General features: G+C 40.4%; 1 protein-coding gene across 20 annotated transcripts in view; it reads right to left on the bottom strand.

Moving 5' to 3' along the window:
* LOC119962769 (protein unc-13 homolog B-like) overlaps positions 1 to 22,161 on the bottom strand; it is a 746,238-nt gene that overhangs the window by 195,885 nt on the left and 528,192 nt on the right. For 14 of the 20 annotated variants that reach the window (XR_005459949.1, XM_038790824.1, XM_038790825.1 and 11 more), the window contains 7 exons: positions 14,511 to 14,563; positions 9,542 to 9,620; positions 8,482 to 8,487; positions 7,050 to 7,124; positions 6,229 to 6,448; positions 3,919 to 4,146; positions 1,219 to 1,360 (listed from right to left, as the gene is read on the bottom strand). Coding sequence is in view for 19 of the 20 variants with exons in the window: in XM_038790824.1 (XP_038646752.1) it covers positions 1,219 to 1,360; positions 3,919 to 4,146; positions 6,229 to 6,448; positions 7,050 to 7,124; positions 8,482 to 8,487; positions 9,542 to 9,620; positions 14,511 to 14,563 (803 nt within the window). In the remaining variant the exon portion in view is untranslated. The remainder of the gene's footprint in view (positions 1 to 1,218; positions 1,361 to 3,918; positions 4,147 to 6,228; positions 6,449 to 7,049; positions 7,125 to 8,481; positions 8,488 to 9,541; positions 9,621 to 14,510; positions 14,564 to 22,161) is intronic. The other 6 variants (XM_038790823.1, XM_038790822.1, XM_038790827.1 and 3 more) reach the window with 1 other exon arrangement.

The raw sequence follows: 22,161 nt of genomic DNA, 5'->3' as shown, positions 1-22,161 counted from the left end.
TCCATTTTATTCCTTACTTTTTCATTCTTCCGCTTAGAATACTAAACTCGGTTCAGGTGAGGATTATGAGACATAAGAGCAAGATTGAGCCATTGACTGAACTACAGGGCAACATGAAATTAAAAATGAATTAAAAAACATTAAATTGCGCAGGTCCCAACGTGCCACAGACCGTTACAAGCCCGAGGTGCGGCTGTTTTTACACCAAAATGTTGTTTTCAGCATTCTCCATAGCCAGATATTAGTGCACTACTCAATGTGATTATTGTGCTTCTGCTGATCATGAGGCACCTAGATGAGCTACCGCATTATTTAATTTTACAGGTTTTCCCAAAATTCAAAACATTCCAGAATCCAAGATACTTTCAGCCCCAAGCATTTAGACGAAGGGATGCACAACCCCTGTATAAGGCAATCAGTCTACCCAGAAAAAGCCATGGGAATTTCTACCCCCAACCCAGAGGTCAACTGTTCAATCTTGGATCTCATCATCCTCACCTGAATCTAGTTTTGGCGTTTTTAACACAAGAATTAAAAAGGAAGGAATAAAATGGGAGAAGTTTGAAACTATTCTACAGGACATGAGTGGTGTTTGGGGGATAAAACTGGATCTGAAGAATTAATAAAACTCTGAATATTTATTACAGAGCACATCCTTGTAAAGTTAAGAAATGTTCTATATGCTCCCAAGATGGCATCAAAGCACAAAAATAAATTAACTTTTTGACAATGCTATCGAACTGATAATATTGACTGGCCTTATACACCCAGTCTGATTTCCCTTTCCAATAGGGGTGTATAATGGATGGCGATTCAGATGTCATGGATACAGATCAGCAATGTATTCAATTCACGGACTGAATGCTTACTCCTTTTTATGTTCCTGAAGGCAAAGAGTTTAAATTATCCCTGCTACAATCTTTATAGGTCCACTTGTCATGAAGTTCCTGAAAGCAACACTGATATCAAATATGGGCACTGACTGCCAAACCTCTCATGAAATCAGATAGCAGCCTGGATAATGATGGAATTGGCATGTTCAAATGAAACTAATGTAAAAAAAACAAAGTTATGTCAAATGTATAACTATTACTTACATATTCCAAGACCCAAGGTATTTGAGACTTTTAAAAAAAAATTAATATAAACTCAAGCATCAATGACCAAAAATAATCAACTTCAAATTGATTTTTAAAAATTCAGAAGCAGAAAACTTACAAATAAAACTTCTCCTCCCACACAGGATTCAGATTTCCATAGATAGTCTTTGTTCTCTTCTTGGTTTTGCCAACCTGAACAGTGACATATGGATCACTGGAGCCAGTTTTATCCTTTGCTTGAAGTCCCTGAGCACATACCACTGCAAAGAATTGGAAATAGAAGCTTTATCACACTCTAAATAGATTTGCAAGTTTTTTTAAAAAACTTAATAAATAAAGGCTTAGATTAGAATGACTTCCAAGGTTACAGGTTCTTAATGATTTCATCACGTTTAAACCAACTGACTATTGTGCGATGGCAGATACAACAAAGACAGAGTCCATGAATTTCTCAACAAACCACTCAGACAAGAGTAAACATTATGAGTCAATGAAACTCTCTTTCTCTTGCAGGAATTCCAGTCTTCACCTTCGAAGATCTAACTTGGGAATTTTCCCCAAAGGTTGTTCTAACTCAGATGGTTTCACCAAGGTCCAACATGTAGGGTTTCAAGCTTGTCTCCTGAGATTCCTTTCCCCTAGATTCACACCACTCACAAACACAATTTCAGATCTTCAGCTACGTCAAGCAGAATGCTACTTATCCAACGAGGTAGTTTTACTCGAATGGCTCGCAGCACAAATTCATCAACCTTCTGCTGCCTTTTTGGATCTTTGGGGTTTCTCCTGAGCCTTCTTCAATTATCAGAGTTTCTCATGAGTCCATTTTAATTACAACGGCTTTACCCGAGCAATCATCATTTAAAGTCTGTTAACTGCAGCACTTTATCTAATTTTAACTCAACTGGGGCTTCTTCCTGTCTGTGTCTCATGTTGGAACTCTTCTTTTGGGACATCTCCCTTTCAGGCCTCTTTCTGTCCCCTGCCTGGCACACTCGCCAGGAATGTGGCTCTACACCCGGTCACATAACACAGCTTTTAGAGCCATTTCCCTTCCTGCACGGTGCATTGGGCCCAAAGAACTAAAAAGAAATGCAGAACTGCGCATGTACAGTCTGTTCCCAGTCTATGCATACTCAAAAGCTCCGATGTCTGTTGGGGGTTTCTGACCTCCGCTCTCTCATGAGGGAAGTGCAGTTCTCATAACGCCAATGACATTTGAAGCTGGAAATAAATTAGGAACATGGGGTAATTCTAATTAGTCTGAAAAAAATATTTTTGATTCTTAACCGATTTATTTTCAACAAATTAGTCCTACTCGCCTTTGTCATGCATATCATGCTCCAAACCTTTGGGAGAATTATTGCGAACCCTCCTTGCGGATTCATGCCATGAAAATAAGTATAGGTTATAGCAAAATGAACATCTTATAAAAATGAATTTCAGAATGAATTACAATGAAGTTGAACAAATGAAGGAATTTAAGTTTACCCAGTGCCTGAATAAATGATCTGGACATTTCTGAGTGCCTTATAGGAAAATAATTACTTTGTTGAAGTACAGACCCTGATCCGTAATCAAGAAACTTAACCAGTGCATTCAGCAAGTTCCCACAAGCAGCAATGAATGATTAATCTACTTTTAGTACTGATGGGTGAGAATGGAATAAACAAACATACTAAAAGACAAGAAGGTCAGCTGACTCATCAAGTCTGTACAATGTTAAGGATACAATATTATGATCACCAATGCCCCCCAGCCAACCACAACCTGGGAGAGATAGAAAAAAGATGAATAGTGGGAAAGACTAGGAAATTCTTCTCAGACCCTGAAATGCAATAACAAGTAGCAAGAGACAACACTAACAATAAGACACATGATCCAACACCCAACACTTCTTGCACACAATTAAATCAGTCACATCCAAGAACTTAGACAACACCCTTTTGAAGGTATTTTTCACTCACTGCATGAACCGGTGCTTGTTTCAAAGGTGACCCTCTGCAGAAGAAAATAAAATCTTGACATCTAGTTTTATGCTTCTAAACCTGTAATTATGTCCTCTGGTTCTCCCTACCATTGAAGTAGTATATCCACATAGCCACACTGTAGTCCATTCATTATATAAATACCTCAATCAAATCTCCTGAAGACTGCTTTGAGGGTAAAAAGATCTAGCTCACTAAAGAGGGTGACCAAAGACTTTAAATCTGATCATCAATCCATTGATCCTCCTCGGAACCTTTTGTCTGAGAAATTTGCCGCAATAGTACATTTGGTTTTGCTATATCCTAATGCCACTGGCCATTAACCTTTAGAGACGGATATACTATAACACCTATACTTCTTTCCAATTCAGAGTTCTGCATGATATATACATGGTCCACGTTATCCTGACCAATATAACATTAACACAGCATAACATTATTTCAAAGAAGAGTCATAATGGACTCAAAACTCTAACTCTGTTTCTCTTTCCACAAATGCTGCCAGTCAGGCTGAGTTTTCCTTGCATTTTCAATTTTTATTTTAGATATCTTCGGGCGTATGAGTTCCCCCAATGAGGGGGGGGGGCGGGGAAACCATTAGCAGTTTCATCTACGTAAACAGAGCTGGCCAGTGTGGTACCAGCTGGAGGAGTGAAGCAGGGGTGAAGTACTACTGCTGCTCTATAAATAATTGCAACTAAAGTTATTTTCTTTTGACTCTACAAACTCGTGCTGCATTCTTCGTGACCCTCACAAAAACGGGCAGAATATTTGTTGTTTACAGATCCTAGCACATCAAATGCAAGAGATTGATAACTTTTACACTGTACCATTTATAGTAATCTTTGCTGACCACTTTGATGTTCCATCAAGTACACTTTGCTTGATGGTCTTCATCTGCTGTGCATGCGCAACCTTTAGCACTCCAAAGACATCTCGGATCAGCTCAAAGATTTCTGGCTTGTTCCGTTCTCGGATCTTCATCCTATCTTTCATTGCCATGATAATATTTTGTGTTCTGTCTTCTGCACCGTGTTTGGAGCTTTTCTCAGCTGCACCTGTTTACAGGAAGAATTGCTGTAAACTGTAAAAGTGGTTGTGAAAAGTGGGAAATAAATACTAAATTTGCAATGTTGTTCAGCTTGAAAAGTTTGTTATTTTATATATGCTAGGCTAGGATAAACACATCAGGCTAATTTATTTTTACAGATTGTAAACTATTGAATCAGAAATTAACTCAATTCTAAACTTTTCACCTGTGTAGAAAAGATTTCCCTTCCCACCATAATTTTCCATTTCTTTTTGTTAGTCTTTTAGAACATCTCTAGAAAGGCTTCCAGCTTGCTGCCCGGCATATACAAGGACAGAATGGACTGAGAGCAGCAATATGCATTTATCTAGTATCTTTAATAAAGCAAAATGTCACAAAGTGCTTTGTAGAATTAAAATCAGCAATAGATTTTGAGACAAAGGATGAGACATTATTATGTGTAACTAAACTTTTGGTTAGAAGTGGCTTTTTAGGAGTAGTGGAAGCCAAGGTGATTAGGGATGGAATTATACACACTCTACACCACAATATACACACTGGGTGTACTACTATACTTGATCTGAGCCAAAACTGAGAAACTGCAGAGGCTATAGGCAGTTAAACATGCAGTTGTCAAAGGTTGGTGTAGGGAGGTAGGGATGCACAAGAGGCTAATGTCAGAGAAATAGACAGTTTGTATTGGGAGTGGGGCAGAAATTGTAGGCTGGAGAAAGTAATAAGGAGAAAAACCATAATGAGATTGAAATAGGAGAATGAGAATCTTAAATTGGAGGCATTAAGTGATTAGGAATCTAGGTCCAGTAGGTCAGCATGGACAGGAATGATGGGAGAGTGGGAGTTGGTGCGCCATTTTGGGTGATCTAAAGTTCACAGAATGTACAGAGTATTGGAAGTCAGCCAGGAGAGCATTGGAATTATCTAGTTTGGAGTGATAAGGAGATGGAGCAGGTTTCAGAAGCAAATGATTGAGGATGCAGCGGACAAGCGAAGTTAACCAAGGTGGAAGAAGGAAATCTTTGTAATGGGGATGATTGGGTTTGGAACATCAGCTTAGTGTCAAATAGGATGCCGAGGTTATGAATTGTCTGGTTCAGCACGTGACAGTAGACAGGGAGGAGAATGAAATCAATGGCAGGGCATGACATTTCTGGTTGGTGATGATGGTTTATACCTTTCCAATGGCCAAATGGAATAAACTGCAGCTCATCCGAGACTGGATACATAGATACATAGAATTTACAGTGCAGAAGGAGGCCATTCGGCCCATTGAGTCTGCACCGGCTCCTGGAAAGAGCACCCTACCCAAGGTTAACACCTCCACCCTATCCCCATAACCCAGTAACCTCACCCAACACTAAGGGCAATTTTGGACACTGAGGGCAATTTATCATGGCCAATCCACCTAACCTGCACATCTTTTGGACTGTGGGAAGAAACCAGAGCACCCGGAGAAAACCCACGCAGACACGGGGAGGATGTGCAGACTCCGCACAGACAGTGACCCAAGCCGGAATCGAACCTGGGACACTGGAGCTGTGAAGCGATTGTGCTATCCACAATGCTACCGTGCTGCCCCTACTGCTGTTGGACAAGCAGTCTGACAACACAGATGTATTAAAGGGCTTGAAAGGGGCGGTGGAAAAGTAGAACATAGCATCGTTTGCATGACAGTAGATGTTGCCCTCGGGTCTTTGGATGATGTCACCAAGGGGCAACATGTGGACAAAAAGGGGAGAAGGCCATAGATCGATAGCTGGGGGACTCTGGAGGGAATAGTACGACAGTGGGAAGATAAACTATTCATTGCAGCAGGTGGTTTGTTTACAATCAGATCACCAAGTTGCAGCATTGAGGAAGAACAAACCCATCAAGTTGGACAAAGGAAGTTGGACATAATATGGTCAACTATGTCCAAGTCTGCAGCGGGTTAAGGATGAGGGGAATATTGTAACACGGTCAGAGTCACAACGGATGCACTCAGCAGAGCTCTAATTATGGAGATTACTGGACTGCAAATTAAAGTAGGTTAATATTTCAAATGAATGGAAACATGGTACAAAACAAGTAAACACTCAGGAAACAAACTTACGTTGTAAACAGTCTGCATTTAGTAGGTCTTGGCACTTTTCATGACATTTTACCCCACATTCAGTGCACCGCATTCCCTGACGAGCAATACCCCATAGTAATCCCTCACATTCATAGCAGTACGTAGGCGTGGTGGCAGTCCAGACCTCAAAATTGTGGGGTGTGGTACAAGAGATAGGGTAGATTAAGGCTTGGAGGGTCTTTTTATAAACGTGATTTTTCTGTAGAGACAAATGCAAACATGATTAAAAATCTGGATGATCCTCCTAACAACTTTTTCTGTTCGAAATTCCTAAACTCATATTTGCAATGCCAACTGCCAATGCATACTTGTCATGTTGCAATTGCACTCTTATAATGAAAGTGCTGCAGAGTCACTGATCAGAGGGTATTTATCTTCTTGAATAGGCATCAAGTTAGAAAGGGAGTTGCAGGGATTAGGTGGGGGGCGGGGGGTGGAAAGGGGTGTGAGGGCCTAATATTTCATAAAATAATTACAACAATGTCCCAGGGAACAGAAACGGACCTTTAAATAGTCTACCTCAGTATTGGACAGGTCCAGGACAGTGGTCCTGACTGCATTCCACACCCGTGCCTCCCGGAATGAAAATCTGATCATTCGTGGCACTTTTTCCTTTGGTGGATGCACGAAAATAGGAAATTTCCCAACTCAAACTACTCGTCTTGAGAGTGAAAATCCAGCCCTTTATCTGTTTCTCTTCAAAGATGCTACCAGACCCGTTGAGCATTTCCAGCATTTTCTGTTTTTATCATTAAAAAAACACTAACAGAGGGAGTCTTCTTCATATGCATTCTTCTTACCAGCTCTTCATCTTTTAGGGAGGTGCGAGTAGCCATTGCAGAGGTAATGCCAGCTTTCCTTGACTGAACAAGTGACTATAATATGAAACCAAGAGTAATATTATACATTTATGATCAATTCAGTTCTTTAACATAATAATAAAAAAACATGAAGCAGAATGAAATCATTAAATTAATTGTGGAGTTGCATAATATAAATCAATAACCACATACATCTAAACTGAAAATTGTAAATTTAAGGGGGAAAAATCCACGTGTTTGACCTTTACCATTAAAAGAATGAACCTTATAGATAAATGATTGTTGTAAAGGATACTCTTTGAATACAGAAGTGACTGAGAAAATGTTTACATTATTGGTGTAATTAAGAACAATTGCTTTAATTCAACTATCAGTCATGCACATTGACAACCCATGTTTAAGAATTTGCAATTGGGAAGCTTTTCAACTTTCAAGGAGCTTTATACTTTTTCCAGAAAAATAAATGAAATGAAATATAAACTACAGTGCAGGTCAGGGCAGCACGGTGGCCTAGTGGTTAGCACAGCTGCCTCACGGCGCTGAGGTCCCAGGTTCGATCCCGGCTCTGGGTCACTGTCCGTGTGGAGTTTGCACATTCTCCCCGTGTCTGCGTGGGTTTCGCCCCCACAACCCAAAAATATGCAGAGTAGGTGGACTGGCCACACTAAATTGCCCCCTTAATTGGAAAAAATAATTGGGTAATCTAAAATTTAAAAAAAAAAGAAAAAAAACTACAGTGCAGGTCTTATTATTTTTTTTAAATAATAGAAAAAAACAATACAACTAAAACAATGACAAGTTTCTTCCGCACCTGAAATTCTGGTTGTAATATTAAGAGAACCTCTGAGCTGGCATAATTGCAGGAAACTCAAAAATGAGGCCCTGAAACCCAAGGGTGTGACCGGTTTTATGGACAGCCATGCGTCTGGTAGAAGGATCAATGGCTATAAATGATTATGAAGATTTTAATGCATTATAGTTACACATGTAACTCATTCATGTTCAAAACTCCACAATCTTTTAAGCAACACAATTAGATTGTGCCCATGTTACATGTGATTCTGGGCAGAAATATAGAGGTAATTCATGGGTTCCTGTGGTAAACCTAAAATACTGTTAATGAGGGATAAGTTGAAATTATTGCTTTGTTTCTATACTAGTAACTAGCACTAATGTGAAACATACTGACACTATGGTGTATCAATAAAATTCTACCTATGAATCCTTTACAGAAATCAGCTTTGTATATATATGAGGTTCATGTCTTCTATATTTTAACATTTTCAATATGCAGGAGTGGAAGCTATCATGGAAATGCTGTAAAGTATGATGCAACAAGAAAGTGGAAGGTTTGAGGTCAACAAGCATAAAGCTCCTTTTTGTTTATTGGGGATATTATAGTACCACTTACCATGGCCTGCACAAAAGGGATGTTTGCATACAAAAAAATTACAATGCGTTATTGCAGAGTTCAATTCTTCTGTGCTAACAACAATCAAGTCATATTATTAACACTTCACTTCTAAAATGGACCCAGTTCAGAAACTATAGCCCCATTTTCAACCTAACCCACTCTGAGAGAATAGGGTTGGTTTGGGCGATTGCGTGACAACCGGACGGATTTTACAATCTATGGACTAATGTTCCTAAATTCGGTGGATTTTAAAAAGTGAATTATAGATCATTCCTTTCCTTTAAGAAAAAAATCACCTTCACAAGAAACTGAAAACCAAATAATTGACTTTTATTTCACTGAAATCGCAAGATGGAAAGGCTATTTCTTCTCGTGATCAGCATCATTTCAATCACTTAACCAGCAAGGACTTTTTTTTAATGTACAGAAACTTCAGAGGATTGTATTAATTATTAAATTAATACAATCTGTTAAACATCTTCAGATTACCATTAAGCTGCATTAAAAAACGCAGTTGAGCAACAGTAAGCTCAGCGTAGCATTACAGAAACAGGTAGAAGAATATATATCAAATAGCAACAAAGAAATGACAGTAACCCCACAGGTACTGAAGTAGATGCCAAATATGAACTTTTATACCAGGGATAGTTTGAAACTGATTGGTCTCAAGTAGCTGAAAGGATAACAAATGATTCGGTTTTGGAAAATTGAATAAAGTCACCACCATAAAAGAGAAATCATGAACAGAAACCAGTATGCTATGTCAGATGCCCCAGCACACTATTCACAACTAGAGAGCATTTCCTGCTCTGCAATCTTTCCATCATGTACGAGGCACCCCTTCAGCTGCCTGCTCACAAATAAATGGACAAAAGTCTGAGCTAATGTCAAGTAAATTATTCCTGTTATCTCAGAATTCTGATCTCGCGTTTGGTGAACAGTTGAGTGTAAAGCAGCAAAGAAAAACAAAGCACGGACCATCATAAATATCAGTCACAAAAACTAAACATTCTGCAACATACAAACCATTAATTAGAAGGGTAAAAAGATGACTTACCAGATCACTAACAAGAGGGATTGGCTTTTTCTTTCGCAGGTCAGGCATACTGTCAATGCCGTACAGCCCACCTCCAGTTCTAGAAAAGATACCAACATACATCTTTGATCTTGGAAAGGTGAAAAAAGTCTCAAACTTCTTGGACATGCTATTTCAAACACTGGCAGGGTTTCTGCCCCCCAAAGGAGGCGGCTCGCCATTGGCCGCCGGCAGATCTTTTGGTCGCCTTTGCAGAAAGGGGTCATTCTGACCAACCATGTTTATTCTCCACACAAGCCTCTTCCTGCCTTTGTTCATCTAACCTTATCTACATAGCCCTCATGGGCATCGCCACTGGCAAAGATGGTGCTGCCATCTCAAGGATGGAGAATGCGGGCTCAAAATCATCCCCAACGGCCCAACGGATGCAATTCTGAGCCATTTGCGTAAGTCCTGTAATGGCCGCTAACTCTCGTAAGAGGTAAAAAACAGATTTGCGGCAACGAGATTTCCCATTGCGATGTTTCCAGGCTCTCCCTGATGACACAATTAGGTTCACGCCCAGGAATCCATTTCAACAATCTGTTTCAGTAAGAACATAAGGGGCTGGATCGAAAGGGAAAATGCTGGAAAATCTCAGCAAGTCTGGCAGCATCTGTAGGGAGAGAAAAGAGCTAACGTTTCGAGTCCGATGACTCTTTGTGAAAGCGCAAAGCGTCATCGGACTCGAAACGTTGGCTCTTTTCTCTCCCTAAAGCTGCTGCCAGACTTGATGAGATTTTCCAGCATTTTCCCTTTCGTTTCAGATTCCAGCATCCGCAGTAATTTGCTTTTATAAGGGGCTGGATACCCCATTTGGGAAACTAAGTGGTCATGCTGGGACTGAATAGCCTGCGGTTCGCATCTCAATTGGGGGGGATATCCTTTCCGTGATTCAGGACAAGCAAATGAGTCAGCACTCTGCCGGCGCAAATTGAAAGCAATACCCAGCCCAGCTGGCAGTGTAAACGCTGGGGCCTGAATCAGCGCTAAAGAGCCTGGCAACTGAAGATGTTTTTAAGCGCTCCACTTACCACACGCTCACTGCAGCCACAAAGATGACTCAGAGAAGACCTGCTCCCCAGTCATGAATCCAAGGTGGACCCACTGTTCGCTGCCACTGGCGAGAGGAGGAACATCCTCGTCCCAATGTGGGCTACAGAGTCAAGATGCTCTCCTGAACAGCACCTAGGAGGTGGTGATAGAGGCAGTCAGCGCTGCCAGCCTCACCAGGAGATAGCTAGTGACCTGAAGGCTGTGGGTAACTTGTGAGGCCTTGAGAGGTGCAGAGAACAAGGGAGGGTTCCAAAGGTCACAATGCAGGTGTCCTTTGGCTGGGGTGAGCTCTGCTAATCCCTGTTTCCCCTGCAGTGGGGCAATGCTTCTGAGGACTGCCAACACCTGGTCGGCCACTAATTTGAGCATGACCGCGCCCATCCTACTGAAGATACAGCTGGGATATGAGTAGTCAGCAGTGTGAGCGGCCACGGCCTGTAAGTAACACCAAAAGGGTGTATTTGAATTCACATACTGCAGCAATGGCAATCTGAGCCTGGCTACTCCACTCTAGAGGGTGACATCCCGAGTCTATGAACTTGGCACCAAGTCATTTCCAGGTACTGCGCCCTGCCTGGCAGCCATCGCCCAGCAATCCTGACAATTTTGGAGGCTTTTTGAGAGTTCTTTTAGCCTCCCACTTCCCTTCCATAGCTATGGTGCCCAGTCCCCACTTGTAAATATTTGTACCAATTCGCACCCACAAGATTTCCGCCTAAGAGGGGCGGAGCATCGCACAGGAATGGAGCATGAGATGTCCAAGCTGCTAAGGATATTTAAATCCTTGACCTGCCGGCGCAGGGCGCAAACAGCCAGCGAGGTATTGGAGCATAGCGACGGAATAGGCGCCGGGCGCAAAATGCATTTTTCCACTGCTGCGATTCTCTGTCTGATCATGATTCTCGCTGCCAGCATTGTGAAGCTGAGAATTCAGCTGAAGAACTCAGGATTGGGAAATTCAAACCCTCAAGCCCGCTCCACCATTCAATACGATCATGGCTGATCTCCTCTCAGCCTCAACTCCACTTTCCTGCCCATTCTCCATTACCTTTCAACCCAATACTAATTAAAAATCTGTCTACCTGCTCATTAAATTTACTTAATCTCCCGGCATCTAACGCACTCTGGGGCGGTGAATACCACAGATTCACCACCCTTTGAGAGAAGTATCCTAAAATGCTGATCTCTCATTCTCGATTTCCCCACAAGAAACAACATCTGCTCTACATCTACTTTGTCAATATCTTTTATCATCTTGTATACCTCATTTGATCTCCTCTCATTCATCTAAACTCGAGAGAGTATACTCCATTTCTTTAGCTATCAAGACCTATGTTCTATTTGCCTTCTTGAATACCTGCTGTACCTGCATGCTAGTTTTCTGCGATTCATGCATGAGAACATCCAAGATCCCTCTGGCATAAAGTACACCGAAATTTCTCTCCATTTAGATATTAAGTTGTCTCTCCATTTTTCTGACCAAAACCTCACAACTATCGACATTAAACTCCATCTGCCAAATTATGGCCCACTCACTTAATCTATCTATATCCATTTGTAAGTGTATCATTTCCTCATTGTAACTTACTCTCCTACCTATTTTAGTGTCATCTGCAAAGTTAGCTATCGTGTCTTCTATCCCCACATCCAAGTCATATATTTACAATATATTTATATATTGTAAATAGTTGGGGCCCGAGGACCGAACCCTGTGACACCCCGCGAGTTACATCTTGCTAACCAAAAATTGACCCACTTAGCCCAATCCTCTGTTTTCTGTCGATTAGCCAGTCTTCTATCCGAGCTAATAAATTTTCCCTAATCCCATGTGATCCAACCTTGTTTAGTAACCTTTCATACGGCACCTTATCAAATGTCTTCGGGAAGTCCAAATGGACTCTATCCACATGATCCCCATTATCCACTTGACTTGTTACTTTTTCAAAGAACAAGTAACGTTCTAGTTGCTTCTTCAGACCTCACTGAATTTTCCTGCCACCAGCGTGGTGTTACGCGGTGCAATTCACTACTTAAAAACAGAAACCAAGCACCATAACCTCCGATAGGGAGGAAGGGGTGAGCACCACAGTCTCCACCTAGAACCAGGGATTACAAGGGAACAGTATCTGCCGGTCAGCTGCAGGTGCAAGGTATTGGGGGTGAGAGGGGGGTGTGGTCAAGCTCCACCTCCGAGATAGGGATCGCGAATGGTGTGTGTTGTCATGAAGCCTTCCGCCTGTCTGTTTTAGAAAGTGGTCACAGCCCTGAATGTGTCTGGAGCCTGTGTTATTAAAGTGTTCACAGCCTTAAATAAGGTTTTTTCCCTTGTGGTCAGAAGATGCAAATTAGCGCTTAGTTTACAGCGATTAGTGGTCTTGAGTGTTTGAGGGTGTGGGGATGATGAGATGGGGGGGGGGGCGGTGTGATGAGAGTGAAGGAGGCCAGCCTTAGGGCTGGTTGGATGAGACCCCAAAGGGGAAGGTAGGACAGGAGGCAGAATGGGGGGCAGTGGGGTGCAGGGCCTGGTCAGTTGACAAGCAAAGATTACGCAGTGGCTGCCCTTGAGTCTCAAATGCAAACGCAAAGGCATAACAGCAATGAGGTCTCGGGTTGGCACAGCCTGATTATGAACGATGCCTATTAGTATTATCAATTTCAGCTACATGGAGTAATTATGCCCTCTAACATTCCAGAAAATCAGCACCAATTTTTGTGGAACATCACTTTCTACCATTCACCAATATCAGTAGTGACATTTAACCCTACTTGCTGTTTTATGCTTACTATCCATTCTGCTTCTTTTCACCTGTCTCCGCATGTTCTGACTTTAGTCATGAGTCTACTATGTGACACCTTATTAAAGGCTTTTTGGAACTCCAAATGTCTTACATCTATTACATTACCTTAATCCATCCTGTTATTTGTTCAAAGAATTCTATAAGGCCGATCAGGTATGGCCTTTCCTTTTGTAATCTGCACTAACTACTCTTATATTTCCAGTTACTAGATGTTTTTCTATCGGAACTTGAATTAACAATTCCATGATCGTTCCGATCACTGATGATTGAATTAAGCATTATGATTTAGTTGCCGAGGGCAATTTTGTAGACGTGGAAATGGAACTCAAGGGAAAATTGAGATGTCCAAGCCAATGTAATCCCCTATTGTTTCAGGGTTCTCAATGGGGCCATAGATACATAAGCTAGCTCTGTTGTAATGAATATCCATCCAATACTCTTACCCCATTTGGATAATGTGGGCAGAATGGAATGCTATACAATGAAGGTTATGTGACTACTTCTTGGATAATGGCAACTGTCATAGTCCAAGTTTCTGCGGTCAGATGCTACATGAACACAAATTTTGTGCATTTTATTTTACCTTCATGGGGTTGATTATGAAAAGCACCAGAAATGGCACGGATATCACATGCTCAGGTGCAGTCAACAAAACATTCATTTGGTAAAATTTGTAAGCTGTTGCTGTGGAAAAGTCTTGAAGCCCCATGCAAACATAGCAGTTGTTATTTCCTTCACAGACGTTTCCAGGATGGTTTGCAAGGACCTGATTGCATGAAAATTCCATGTTGCACTAACCATATTTTATAAAAACCCATACCTGGGCCGGCGGGGGGTCGGAGAATCCCGCCCCCATTCTCTGTGTTATATGAAACTCATTATGAAGCAGTATCAACGAAGAAAGCTTGCCTCTGACATATACAAGAACAATTTGCACTATGCAGCCATTTATACTATATCATTAATTTGTGAAAGGTTAGTTCTAAATTTTAGGAACTTTACTGCATACTTTTTGATGTTAAGCAAAATTGATATATTATTACACTTGGTTAATGGATGCCTCCACACTACATTATATATTGGAGCCAACAACTTACCCTGCTTTAAACCAAGGTGGCTTTGATGGATCTCCATCACCTCCGAGTTGAGCCTACATTTTTTGTTAAAGAGGAATGAACATTTAAGAAATGCAAATTAAGTTGAAAGTTATTAAGACAGATACATTTACTTCACTGAAAAACACAGCTCACATTGCTATTATACCATCCTGTTTCCAAATGCACAAAAACACAAATGTCTGTGTTGAAACACAGCAACAATAATAATCATAAAAGATAAGAGAATAATGAATGGGGGGAAAACATTGTAAACTTTCTTTATTACACAGGAAATTAAATGATCTGTTCAACGAAAATGTAATCAAGCACAAAACTTCACTAATATTCCAAATCTACATGATTACAATGACAGAAGGTAAACTGGAAAGAACAAATTGTATGTCCAATATGAGTTTAGATAAGTATGATGAGCCTGACTGCATTAACAGGTTATGGTGGTTCTCAGCTGCTTTGCAGCACAAAATGTTTATTTTATTAATTGCTTCATTGCGATCAAAAAAGTGCAGCTGCTCACATATAAATTTAAGTTTTCAAACACCCTCAGCAAGCAGTCACACTGGTAACCCCATTCGCTATGTCATTGGGTAGAGATAAAGCTGTTTGGACGTTTTTGACTATGTCCAATTCTTTCATATAAATTGTACGCTGGTTCTTTAATAACCCATTTTGAAATTTGGAGTTCAATCATTTTTGCATGATACCTTATATATGGTTACAGTACAAAAAGTTGTCATTAAGCCCATTGTCTTAATGCCAGTCCTCTGCAAGAGCAACTCAGCTAGTCTCACTCCTGTCTTTGCTCCTTAGCCCTCCAAATGTTTTCTCTTCAGATAATTGTGTAATAGCCTTCCGAAAGTTAGAATATAAGGCAGTGAATCCGAATCCTAACCTCTCACTGCATAAAAAAGATTTTCCTTGCGTCGCCTTTGATTTAATTTGTATGGCAAAATAACCAGTGTCCTCTGGTTCTCGATCTGTCTGCCAATGGGAATTGATCCTCCCTATCTAATCTGTCCAGACACTTATGATTATGAGCACCTCTATTACATTTTCTCTCAACCTTCTTTTCTCGAAGGAGAATAGCCCCAGCTTCTCAAATGTATCCACGAAACTGAAGTTCCTCATCCCTGGAGCCATTCTACTAAATCTTTTCTGCCCCCTCTCTAATTCTTTCATATCCTTCCTGAAGTGTGGTGCCTAGAGTTGGACACAATCCTCCACTTGAAGCCAAACCTGTCTGCAGCAATTTTAAAGCTCAAGGTTCCATATGCCTTCTTAACTACTGTTTCAACCTGTCCTGCCACCTTCACATGTTTTGCATATACACCCCAGGTTCCTCAGCTCCTGCACTCCCTTTAGCATATGATTTCAGACTCAAATGTTTCATAATACGAGATGTAATTTGTGGGTCTGCAACTGTTGTTTCCATTCCTCTGTGCAGCAATCAATTCCTTCAGTAATAACTGCCGCAGAGTGAACACCATTTTCCAGCTTATAGAAAAAAATAATTTGCACTACATACTGTGCGTGACAAACACATTGAGCTTCATCAGTAAAATTAGCTAATGACTTCTACGAAAAACAGTTTTAATTTAGGGTGTTTATAGGTATCACTCACTTACCTAAGTGTTTGTAGAAATGAACAAAACCTGTATTTTTTCTGTGAGTCCGATCAACATTAAGCAGGTTTGTCTGAATTGTGTCATTTAGAATAAAAACTACACTTTCCCACATTTTACTGAAACAACGTTAACGAGTGATGGGGTGACAAAAACATGCAGTTATAGTCAGAACAAGATGATTATGATGTATATAGAGAAGTTATGTATGTTATTTTAGATACATTATACATAATATATTAGATATTCTATCTATAGATAGTATGTATAATATATTGATCCTCAGTTGCGAAATTCAGTAATTAGAGATATTTTAACCTGGAGCTCTGCTGTACACCCTTCTGCAAAATAAAAACAAGAAAAATATTGTTAGTTTGCACAGACACAAGTCAAAAATTCACAAAATTGTTATGCAAGGAACATTTTATCCTTTTTCTGGATGTGTTTTGTCATGTTTTCTTCCACACACAAAAACAGAATGGTTTGAGGTTTCTGCTATCAATGCTGGCCTGAATTTAGCCAGTTTGATGTTTCTATTCTGAGATATCTCCAACTTCTCCTACTCTCAGTGTGTAACATCCAGTTGTTTTGCTCAGACCTTCCTCTTAAAAGACTATCCACCACCTAAGGTAAACTCATGTCAACCTACTTTGCGCCAGACCATTGGAATGTTGGAACATTTATTCTGCCACATATATTTTTAAAGCTTTTGTTACAAATGAAATATTGATATCTATGTAATTCCTTATTTAAATTAATTTAAGCTTTAATTTTCTAATTTTGATCAGTGGGAAATAGTACCACTACTGTGTGTATATACATACACATTTACGTGGTTGCTTCTAGCCTATCACATGGTACTGACAATGTTATTTAGCCTGACCAAAGCAAGTTAAGATTTGCTATATCAAATTATCTGTCTTTGATATCAAAAACTTTCCAAAGCTAAAGTTCAAATATTAGGTGACAAACGGGGGGAACATTTGTTCTGACATTCTATACGAATTTGTGATGATAAACATTTAACATCCAATCTCATTAGCTATTAAGCCACCTTTGATAATCCGAGTTGCCTCATGATACAACAATAGTGCAATTATTGCCTCATCATAGTAATCATTCTTTTTCAATTAGTCCATAATAAAAAGAAAATTTGGGAACCTAAATCCACAGTCACATGTTGCATCCACTCAAGCAATATTTGCCACATGGAATTTCTCAAATTACTCACATACTGTATCCCAAAATGTGATTTCCTGAATGACACCCATTTGCTTTTGAATGAATCAATGATACTTGTTTCCAATGTCCCTCTCAAGAGCCTGTTGCAAACATTTACACTCCCTCACTGCAGATTAATCTGAATGTATTTCCCTTCAAGCAAAAGACATGTCTTCGGGTTTTACTATTATGTACAAAGTTTGGGAAAGAACCTCGTCCTTTTAGAATCCAAAAAATAGCAAAATCACCTTTGTATTTTCTTTTTCCTACAGAGAACATAACCAATCCACCTATCCTGCACATCTCTGAGTTGTGGGGGTGAGACTCATGCAGACATGGGGAGAATATGCAAACTCCACACGGACAGTGACACCGTGAGGCAGCAGTGCTAACCACTGTGCCACCTTGCTGCCCCCCTCCTACTGAGAACATACCGAATTTGTAATTGCTCATCAAAATCATAATCCAATCCCTCCATATAGAAAATCATACAACACAGAATGTGCCCATGGTGTTAAGGGTAAGATGTTGGCATGGATTTAGGATTGACTGACTGGCAGAATGCAGAGTGGGGATAAAGGAGTCTTTTTCAGGATGACAGCCGGAGACTAGTGGTGCCCCTCAGGGGCCGGTGTTGGGACCACAACCTTTTACAATACACATTAACAATCTGGAAGAAGGAACTGAGGGCACTGTTGCTAAGTTTGCAGAGGATACAAAGGTATTCAGAGGGGCAGATAGTATTGAGGAAGTGGGGGAGTATGCAGAAGGACTTGGACAGGCTAAGAGAGTGGGCAAAGAAGTGGCAGATGGAATACAATGTGGAAAAGTGTGAGGTATTGCACTTTGGTGGGAAGAATGGAGGCATAGACTATTTTCTAAATGGAAAAAAACTTAAGCAATCAGAAGCACAAAGGGACTTGTGAGACTTGTTCAAGATTCTCTTAAGGTTAACGTGCAGGTTCCATCGGCAGTTCGGAAGACAAATACAGGGTTAGCATTCACGTTGAGAGGGTTGTATCCTAACCCAGGGATGTACCTCTGAGGCTGTCTAAGGCTCTGGTCAGACCCCATGTGGAGTATTGAGAGCAGTTTTCAACCCCGTATCTAAGGAAGGATGTGCTGGCCTTGGAAAAGGTCCAGAAGAGGTTCGCAAAAATGATCCCTGGAATGAAGAGCTTGTTACACGAGGAACGGTTGAGGACTCTGGATCTGTACTCATGAAGTTTAGAAGGATGAGGGAGGATCTTATTGAAACTTACAGGATATTGAGAGGCCTGGATAGAGTGGATGTTGAGAGGACGTTTCCACTAGTAGGAAAAACTAGAACCCGAGGGCACAGTCTCAGACTGAAGGGACGGTCCTTTAAAACGGAGATCAGAAGGAATTTCTTTAACCAGAATGTGGTGAATCTGTGGGACATTTTTTCGTAGAAGACTGAGACAGAGATGGAAATGTTCTTGATTAATAAAGGGATCCATGCATGGAGTGACTGCCACTGGATGGAAGACATGGCACATTGTGCAGGTTTCATTAGAAGTCCAGAGTTTGCTTAGCATTTCAGGTATCAATACACTGCAAGTAAACATTACAATTATGCCATCATTAAACGGCTGCATATTGCACTCTTTGTGTATGACATTGATGTAATTTGCGTATGATACTCTAACTTATCTCTTCAATTATCCCTACCACATCAAATAAATATTTAGAAAAGCAAATTTGCAAAGACAAAGTATATGTTGTGCTCAAATAGATAATGGTGCAATAATGTCACATGCCCTCCATTATATTTTAATGAAAATTTAGTGATAACATTACAACGCCATAGGAGACAGTTCACCTTCTGAGGTAAAGAAAAATACTATCCATACAAGTTACTAACATTGTAAAGTTGCTGAAGCAAAATGGATTTTGCACAAACTATGAGGCAAATATTTAGCAATCAATAATGCCTCAAGAAAAGATGCCGTAACTATTTGCCATCTTTATCTGAGTCTACAAGACATTTTAGTGATCATTTGCAAACGGTTAATTTAGGTCTCCAAGATCCATCCATTCAGCAATAAATCCTTTCATTATCCTATGTCAGAATCATTATAGTGGTCACCAACCAAAATGACCATTTTAACTCATCAATGTTAAACTTTTTTTTCTAATTAAGAGGTAATTTAACATAGTCAATCTACCTATCCTGCACATCTTTGGGTGATGGGGGTGAAACCCATGCAGACATGGGGAAAATGTGCAAACTCCACGCTGACAGTGACCGAGAGCCGGGATTTGAACCTGGGAGCCCAGTGCCGTAGGCAGTAATGCTAACCACTGTGCCACCGTGCTGCCCTCATCAATATTAAACTGATTGGCTGAACTATGATCAACGAACCTGTTTGGCTACACCACCTAATATGTTCTGAATTACATATGTTGCAATTATATAAAACCACACCAACTAGTCAGTACTCTATTTACACTCATTAAGCTTTGGTGCCCAGCAGGGAACTTCAAGCATGTATGGTTAAATGCAAGTACAGTTTTTCTCTTTGCTGGGCTCTGCTGGAGATGACTGCAATCTATAAATAATTTTGTACCTTCAGCTAGGTTTAAAGAATGCCCAGAATGTTGATGGACACCCTACACACTTTTTAAATTCAATTTGAAGCTGGATTGGAATTATAAAAATACAAAATTGCTTCCTTAGAGGAGTTTTACAATGTCGGTTTCCACAGTAATATAAGATTGTGACTAGCCAAACTAGCCATTTTACAATAGTTCTAAAGTTGTACAGTAAATACATTCTTAAGCACGATAATTGTGTAGGTGCATTATAGCAGACTGGTACAGAAAGCAAAGTCACATGGGATTCGGGGTGCGCTAGCTACATGGATAAAGAACTGGCTTGGCAACAGGAGACAGAGAGTAAAGTTGAAGTTTTTCAGAATGGAGATCTGTAACCACAGGGCTCCACAGGTTGTTTGTAATGTATAAAAATGATGGAGCTGCAGATAGTGAAGGGGACTGTCAGAGAATATAGCAGAATATAGATAGATTGGAGAGTTGGGCAGAGAAATGGCAGATGGCATTCGATCCCGACAAATGCAAGGTAATGCATTTTGGAAGATCAAATTCAGGTGTGAATTATACAGTAAATGGCAGAACCCCTAGGTGCATTGACATACAGAGGGATCTGGGCGTTCAGGTCCAAAGTTCCATGAAAGTGGCAATGCTGGTGAATAAGGTGGTCCAGAAGACAGATAACATGCTTGACTTCATCAGCCGGGGCACTGAGTACAAGAGTTCGCAGGTCATGTTTGAGTTGTATAAAACTCAATTAGAATATTTGAATATTGCATGCAGTTCTGTTCGCCACACTACCAGACAGATGTGGATGCTTTGGAGAGATTGCAAAGAAGTTTTACCAGGATGTTGCCTGGTCTGGAGAGTGTTAGCTATGAGGAGAGGTTGAATGAAAGATGGAGGCTGAAGGGAGACTTGATTGAGGTCTATAAAATTACAAGAGGTATAGACAGGGTGAATAGTCAGAATCTTTTTCCCAGGGTGGAGGACTCAATTACAAGGGGGCACAGGGTCAAGGTGAGAGGGGGAAGGTTTTGGGGAGATGTGTTGGGTAAGTTTTTCACGCAGAGGGTGGTGGGTGCCTGGAAAACATTGCTAGTGGAGGTGGTGGAGGCAGGCACTGTAGCAACGTTTAAGATGTATCTTGATAAGCACATGAACTGGCGGGGAATGAAGGGATACAGATCATTTGGACAATAAGTAGTAGGTCTAAACAAGGAATCTGAATCGGCGCAGGCTTGGTGGGCCGAAGGGCCTGTTCCTGTACTGTAATGTTCTTTGTACATTGGTACATTTATGGTTATTGGTCTCAGTTATATTGAAATCTCTACCTTGCAATCCCTTAATATTCTGTTATAAAGTTCCAACTTCCAACTAAAAAAAACTAATCAGTTTAAGGATCATAATGAACACAAGCTGATATAATTTTTTTCTCTAATGTACATTTTTAATAAGTACCTGGTTCTTGTGCTTTTTGTTGATCAGTATACCACTGGGAATTATATTCCATTGTTTTTAAGGCCTTTTGTTGTCTCTCCTCAAGCACACTTCTGAAATTATGCAGGCGTTTGTTTAAGTGTTCTTTATCCCTGCAGACTTTCTGTTGCACACTGGTTCTGGGTTCAAGGGTCTGTGATAGTACAACTACCTTCTCTCGGTTGCCATTTATTTCTGGTCCTCCACAAACTGACAGCAGCATTTGATCGTCAGAAGAATTTTTAGTCTTGCAAGTTAACAGATTATGTGATGAACAGTTGAGAACTTCATGGTGGCTGCAAGTAAAGCAACCATCAGCTAAGGGTAACTTGTTACCTGCACCAGCTTCATTTATCAACCAGTTAGGTTCTTTTGCAGAGTCCATAAATAGATCTTTACTGCCATTTCCATTTTTTCTTTCCAGCTGTTTCTTTCTGTAGGACATCATGCCATTATTACTTTCTGCTAGATTCCAGTTGTTAAAGTTGTTAAAGTCAGGAGAATTGAAATCCAGCAAATCTTCATGATTCTGTGAATTTGTATTGCCTAATCCTGTAAAGGCTTCCTTCAGGACAGATTTAAAATCCAAAATCCCTCTCCCCAACTTTTTCAAGTTAAATCTCACGTCTGTTAAATTAGTGTTTCCTTGGGCATGATCGCCAACTGTCCTCATGTTATCGGAACTCTGTTCTGAAAAATGGCTCCATTCCTCATAATCAACATTCTGATGATTTTCA

The sequence above is a fragment of the Scyliorhinus canicula genome, chromosome 3 (genome assembly GCF_902713615.1).
Source record: "Scyliorhinus canicula chromosome 3, sScyCan1.1, whole genome shotgun sequence".
Taxonomy (NCBI): domain Eukaryota; kingdom Metazoa; phylum Chordata; class Chondrichthyes; order Carcharhiniformes; family Scyliorhinidae; genus Scyliorhinus; species Scyliorhinus canicula.
Note: the sequence above shows the minus strand (reverse complement) of the source record. Positions and strands in the feature narration are given on the sequence as shown.